Here is a 7,400-nt window from a genome sequence, read left to right on the forward strand (position 1 = left end):
AGGAGAACAATTTGCTAAATTCTAGTATTCATTATTTTTTTCTTTTATTTTATTTTTTTTTGAAATTCATATTTGCATTTCTCAAGTTTCTACAAATATGTAGTTTTTGGTAGTGTGCCAAGTCACATTATATGCTGCTCTTCTTCTGCACTACCTTTGATTGCACTCGCACATGCGTAGTAGCTCAGATGTAGATCATGTCAGCTAGCTAGCTCCATAGACCGTAAAAGAAAGGTTGTTTCTCCAACTTCAGTCAGTTACAAGGCAGGATTAGCTGGGAGACTTCTTCTAAACGAGGGCGCACATGGAAGTAGTTCTTTTGTAGGTTATGGTGAACTTGTGTGTGTTGTGGCATGCTAACAGTTGCGGTTAGCCAGCTCATTTCGGCTTTGTATGCGTGTGGAAGCACCAGAGACACAAAATAACACCCCAAATTCCAGAAAAATTGATTTCTTTCATAATATGGGTACTTTAAGTAGTCAATAATGATTTGCACATACAAAAGTAGGACTTAAGTTCCAAACTGGTATGCATGGCTTGAAAGAACACAGTGAACAAAAGTATCTGAATCTATTTTCTCTCTGGTGTGCATGCTTGTTTGTTGTTTGAAGTCTTTGTAGTTTTTGGTCTTCTTCACTGTCTTTAGTCTTGCAGGCAAACTTGCCATTTATTTTTGCAGTATATATGTCCTTGCCTGACTCACTCATGTCTTCTCTCTGCTCCAGTCTCAGAGTCCTGGTCCCGTTCCAAAGGCCGCTGCAGCTTCGTAGGACATCAGAGCACTCCCTCCTCCTTCCCCCTCCTCCCATCCGCCCCCCTCCTGTCCCGGCAGCAAAAAGTGACTGGGCAGCACCAGCACCAGCACCCTCTGGGCTATGGACAGGTCAGTTCAGTTCTTTTCCTTTTACTTTTTTATATATGGGGGATTATGAAGGAGCTAAACACTTTGAAATCGATTGGTGAATATTAATGGGGTTGTGTGTGCTTTGCAGCAGAGCTCTAGGGCATTGTTTGTCAGAGCAGCAGTACATTTGGGTAATTTTATAGCTGGTCTGATACAATCAACTAGTTCTAGTCTCCTTCAAGGGCTTGATTAAAATGCCTTGATATGTTGTAGACTTGTGTGGTTTGTCTTTTCTGCTTGTATGAAAAATTTAAAAAAAACACCAGGCAGGGACTGTAAAGGAACTGCTCATCATTTTTGGGATATTCACTTTCCTGCCAAGAGTGAGATGAGAAGATTGATCAGTGTTTTTTAGCAGTGGGGGCAGGTCTGTCCGAACAACCCCCCAATTAAATTGCAATGTGAGCGACAGCCAACATTATGTCGGCAGGATAATTTAAAAGGCATCCGTGACTACATTGTGCGTCTGCCATATTTCTGATACCATGGCGGCAGAAATTTTGCCATTGCGGGCCGCCACTACAAAATCAACATATAGGAAACACTGTTGATACTAGAGTCCGGATCGGGCCGAATTTTTCTGTCTGAGCCTAGCCCAAGTCCGACAGAGCTGTGTCCGAGCCCGACCTGAGCCCGACACAGTTAAAATCTCATCTTTTTTCCTCTCATACTAATGACACATGTAGGCTATGTTTATTTGTGTGGAAAGCCCTTTTTTATTAAGCAACTGTAGGAAGGCATTCGGAAATGTCAACAGATGAGTGCATCAGCGCATACGGGGCAACAAGCGCACGTTAATAAGCTGTTAAAATGTTCAATGTGTTAACCTCTCCTGATCGCTTCGTTTCCGACCGAGATCAGAAAACCAGGGGAGACTCATTACCTCCGCAGCACCATTTCACAACAAATTCCTTATCGCGCTGATGTGACCGAATAATAATTAATTTAATAATTTCTAAATATCTGTCTGAACCCGGCCCGGCCCGTCGGGTACCGTCGGGACCCGTCGGCCTCGGGTCGGGTATCCATGCCTTAGTTGATACCACTGTACTAAATATGAATCTAGAGCCAGTAGTCAGTTAAGGGGAAAACGGCTCTGTCCAGAGGTGACAAAATCCACCTACCTGCTGCACCCTTTAAATCTCACTGGCATTAGCTTAGACACACATCTGAATAAAAACCAGTGTTTAAACAAGTTGTTGTTTTAAAAACAGTTATGTGCCAGGAAAACTCCAAGAAGTTTCTGTTCCTGGCAAAGACGTAGTCCAGCGCATATACTCCATAAAACTAAGTGTTGTTTTTACACTTTTGTGTAAATAAGTCAGGTTAGCTCTTTCCTCTTGTCTGTCCTGTCTTTGTGCTTAGCTTGCCAGCTGCTTGCTCCAGCTTCATACTGAATGGATAGACAAGAGTGATATCAAGCCTCTCATCTAACTCGCTAAATGGTTAACAGATTCTCATTGAGCTGGTCTATTCTCTTTCTCAGGTGCAGCCGTACGGTTCAAACCACAGCAACAAAGAGTGGAACGGCAACTATGGGCCGCTGCGACCGCACGCCTACATCCCCCCCACTGTCCACACACACACCTTCACACACCTGTCGCACAGCAGCCCCACCCACACTTCGGCCGCCCCTCACACACATACCCAAGGCCTGCCCACACACACCCTGCTGTCCTACCCTCCCAGTGCCCCCCTCACCGCCGCACATCACCCCCACCCCATCCTGCCCTCTCGCCCTCCTCCACCCCCTCTCCTCCAGCACAGCTACAGTCTCTCCCACCCCCAAGGTGGCGCTATAGTTCACCAGGTGACCCTAGGCATCAGCACCCACCACCCTGGACATCCCGTTCCCCAACCACACAGGCTCCTCCCTTCCCCGACCATCCATCCGCATCACCAGCCCGGCTACGCCCACCACCCCCACCAGTACAAGCCTCCCTTCCCTCCTCCTCACCCTTACATGACCTCCCCGGCCACCTACACAGGCTTCCCTCTGAGCCCCACCAAGATCAGCCATCACCCCCAGTTCTCGTATATCTGAGGAGCAGAACATGGCCGCAGCAGTACCTTCTGGTGAGGAAGGGCTTCGGGAAATGGACTGGGGCTGCAACCTGGGCAGGAAGAGCTAGCAGCAGAGCACAAAACGGACACTTGTCATGATGAGGAAGAGGAAAATATGGTTAACGAGGAGAATGGATAACAATGTATCATAGGGGATTGAGAAAGAAAAACAAAATTAACAATGCTGAAGATAATGTTTTATGGTGTTGCGTGGATAAAGAAATTCACAGCCTCTGTAATCTGGAGGTTATCGTCAAAAGTCAAGTCGTGTTTGATTGTCAGAGCAACTTCAGCTCTGAAAAGACCTCCTGAGAAATCATGTCAGTCAACGGAGGAAACGGTGATTGATAAAATCTGCATAGCTTTATAAGATAGTGTCACAGGAGGGAATGAATTCACAAAGTATGATGATAAGGATATTTTAATTAAGAATGTGTTCTTTGCACATTACCTCCTGTTTTTTGAGAGAGTTGTTTCAGAGAGTATGATCTAATTGGAGAGTGGAAATCAATTGTTGTTGCTGTCAATGCGCTCAGCCTTCCCTACCCTTTATCTTTGTTATCTTGTAGCATGTGCTAGCTGGTCAGATCTGGTTGTTAAGCCATCCCAGTCTTTATTAACCTAGATTGAATGCTCCTGTCTTTGTTTGAGGCAGACTTCACTGCTGCCATCGCCTAGTGCCTTAAAACCAGAGTCTATGACATTACTTCAGGAGATTATAGGTTGGAAATTTAAATGGGCTTGCAGCACTTAACCTTTTAGACTCTGAATATGATGGGCTTATTGGATAAATAATGCTTGTGGTTATGTTTTTAATATTAGCAAATGTTGGACTTCAGTTTGCTTTCTAACTCAGAGTATGTATTTACTTTAGCTAGAGGCTGCACATTTAGGGCTTTGACTGAATGAGCTTTTTATGTACATACAGAGTGATTTGATAATCGATTTCTATTCACTATAGTACTTAATTCACAACAGTATTGTCACTGTTTACTGTAACTGCAATACAATCTAGATAGCCTCTGGGTTGCTGTGTTTTTATTATTTAGCATTTAGGCTAGACTTGTATTAATGCATTTATGTTTTAATTTTTGGGAGTGGTATAGACAAAAAAAGATTGTTTCATGTTTTTACTTTTAAATGCTTCTCAGTGTTTGAAATAACCTATCAACTTACAGTATCATTGCTGGGCTATTGAGTGTTAACGGTGTATTGGTAATTGTTTTAAATATTAGTGTGAAACAAAACTTTTTGTCCATGTATTGAAGCCTGTTGTCAGTTTTAATACATTCCTTCAGGGTGGATGCATAGCCTTGATTATTATTTTTTTTTTTGGTTTTGTGTTTTTGATTTCCAGTGTGTAGTAGAGCTGCGTCTTTACCTGTCATATCAACTGGTATGTTCCTGTAATCAGCACCAAAGACTGTTCATCAATCATTTCTGAAGCATGGTCAATACTATTTCTCCTTTCACCTCCAGCATACTGTTGCAGTTATCATCATTGGAATATATTGTGAGATCTCTATTTTAAAAATCAGGATGAGGTTGAGGTTTTATTTTTCTGAGCTATATTTGGCAAATTGTATTTGGAATGTATAGATAATAAGCTGCTATGTACCTATTATCTGCCACTTCGTAGCTGTGAATTTAGAGGAATAATCTCATTCTAGCCTGCATTCTCTCTTTTGTTCTTTTGTATTGTAGTTCTGATGACTAGATACATTAGAAGTGTTTTTTTTTTTTTTTTTTATATAGTATATTGAATGATATTCCTATATGCTAGTGCCTCTGTATATTGGCTTTGTTGTTTTGAAGTGATTGTAAACTGCTGTAATGGAAGTTATGAGTTTTCTTTTTTTTTTATTCTGTTGCTTTTTGGTGTGTTTTTTTTTTTGTGCGTGTGCATTTAGCATCAGTATTCCAAACGTAGGCTGGGTTCACTGTTTGATTCTGTAACTGGTTTGTTGTTGATGTATTAAGAGTTTTTCTTGTTTTCTTCTGATGATATGGCTTTTATTTCCGTTTTTGGACTGTATTTGCAACTCTGCATACTGTACAACTAGTGCCTTTCTTCAAACAAGTGGCTGACAGATGACACATCACAGCAGTCAGAAATTTGTAGACTAGATCCTTCTAAGGGGATCAGCTCCTATTTTCACATCACAAAACCCCAAAGTTGTTTGTTTGACAAAGGTCTGGAAACAATCTCTTTTTTACATAATCCTAAGAAAGTACAAGTCAGGGAATGTTTCATTGAGCTCACCAAGAACACCTTGCAGTACTGAAAAAACCTAGGGCCTGAATATACACAAATGCAAAGCTTTATTATCACACCATGAATGTATTTGTGGAACTCGAGACATCTGCAAATGAGTTATTTGTTGCATTTCTAATGGCTGCACAGCGTATTCTCTTATCTTGTGTTGGGATGTTGATAGTTCTTATGCAGCTAATACCATAGGTTGATATCACCATGTGTTTTAGTCAGAGGTTCTTTCAAAATGCTTTATCCATCAATCAAAATCAAATTTTAGGTCCAAAGTTGTCTCATCTCCACCTACGTCAGTGTATTGTTGCCACAATAACAAAAAAAAACGCTCAGTTTCTTGTTATTATAACATAAACTTAACTAATTTTTACAAGATCCTATAATGTTGAACCAAGATGGTTGGTTTTATTAAAATAGAACGTTTTGGGATATAACAAGATAAAGTGTTAATGAGTAATTTGGTATCTAGTAAAGATGAGAAAATGTCATATAATCTAAACAATATCTTGTTATATTGGAAAATTATCTTGTAAAAACAAGAAAAGTTTGTTATGACATGAAACTGAGCAAATGTATGTTGTCATGGTGCTACTCAATGTGTAACATTGTAATATTTTTGCTATGTTGCTTAAGCAATGGGTGTATTTTGTGTGCTCGTCTAATATGCTACTGTGTTGACGATGCTTAAACAAATGAGAGGATGCACTTGCAGTACAGCCTAGAATTATAATTAATATGTGTGTGTGTCATTGCACAGTAATCTTTATTTCAAGGAAAATGTTCCGTTTTTTCTTTTAACCCTGTGGTGTACAGCCTCTCGGTGATTCCCATATGGCTTTATTATTTCTGTCAGCTTAGCACCTGTGATGAGATGAACACATGTCCCACCTCAGTGATGTCCCACGCCATAATCCCCCACCACTTTGGGTTGATTGCTTATGATAGATAATCCCGCCACCATGCAGCCTTGACAGTTGCATCATCAAAGTCAGCAGAGGGTCAGTCACACAGTCCCAGATCTAAAGCTCAACAAGCACACAGAGTCCAGCAGCCTTAAGTAACAACGCAGGCCTTAGAACTGTTTAAATACTAAAACATTGGGGACATTTTGGGGATATGGCAATAAACAAGGATTCGGTCCAGTGCATCTAGATTTTAGGTTGGAATCTGTTTTCAGAAATTAAGGCCTGCTTTTTTTGGGCCCTCACATGACAAAACCGCCAACTCCACAAACCTGGGTCTGAGCATCTCATTTGGGTACTGGGCTGAGAAATAAATTGTGCAAAATCAGATTCCTAAGAAATGTTTTAGGTAGATTTTGTACCACGACTATCTAATTATCGGGTTGACAATTGTAGTTAGACACAAATATGTAGACATAATTGCTAGATTGAAACTGTTACTGTTCTAAATATGTTTGTAGATCTGTGTGGCTTTATGGTTTTTATTTTTTTGATTTTATTGTATTCTTATATGCTACACTAGTTTTGACATGTAGCACCTGCACTGTGCAATATACAACAATATGAGGACTGGGGAAATGATTATTGTTTGGATGTAATGTGTGTCTTACCAGTTTGCGGTCGTTTTCTTTTCCCCCCCTCTAGTTCTCAGTGAGTTTCAATGTGATGAAGCCTTATGTACCTTGTCACAAAAAGCGGGTTCCTTCTTGGTGACTCTTATTGGTGAGTGTCAAATTATGAATTGATGGTGTACTATGTCAAGATTCACTTTGAATTAAAAAAGATCTTTTGCTTCAGTCGTTGTTGTCTTTATTGATATACATGTCATGTACAGGTATTGGTAAGGTGAGCTTTCAATGTTTATTTTTAAGTGTATCCAAAGAATAGAAGAACTATGAAGTGATAATTGTGTAAAATACAGTAATACACTTAAAAAAAATAATTAATTAAAGGAACATACTTTTAGAATGGCATACCTGGTCTAGCATAAAAGCTAGCTTCTTTTAGCTACAGAAAAGTTCATGTTTGAATGATCTGAAGTGAAAACAATGTCGATAGAAGTGGCTGTGTTCAGTATGTGAGGAATTTGTGTTACTTTCATTAGCTAATTATCCTGTCTATGGGCAGGGTGATGTTTTCTCTATAGTGATTGCTGGATGTCTCCTGATGGTCGTTGGCGGTGTCAGACGGCATTTGGACC

At 40.4% G+C, this 7,400-nt stretch overlaps 1 protein-coding gene across 3 annotated transcripts in view; it reads left to right on the forward strand.

Moving 5' to 3' along the window:
- LOC114559881 (homeodomain-interacting protein kinase 3-like) overlaps positions 1 to 6,996 on the forward strand; it is a 51,715-nt gene extending 44,719 nt beyond the window's left edge. For all 3 annotated transcript variants that reach the window (XM_028584875.1, XM_028584876.1, XM_028584877.1), the window contains exons 17-18: positions 726 to 883; positions 2,391 to 6,996. In XM_028584875.1, coding sequence (XP_028440676.1) covers positions 726 to 883; positions 2,391 to 2,948 — 716 coding nt within the window. In that variant the 3' untranslated portion in view covers positions 2,949 to 6,996. The remainder of the gene's footprint in view (positions 1 to 725; positions 884 to 2,390) is intronic.
- Positions 6,997 to 7,400: the final 404 nt, after the last annotated feature.

Source organism: Perca flavescens, chromosome 8, assembly GCF_004354835.1.
Source record: "Perca flavescens isolate YP-PL-M2 chromosome 8, PFLA_1.0, whole genome shotgun sequence".
NCBI classification, from domain to species: Eukaryota; Metazoa; Chordata; class Actinopteri; order Perciformes; family Percidae; genus Perca; species Perca flavescens.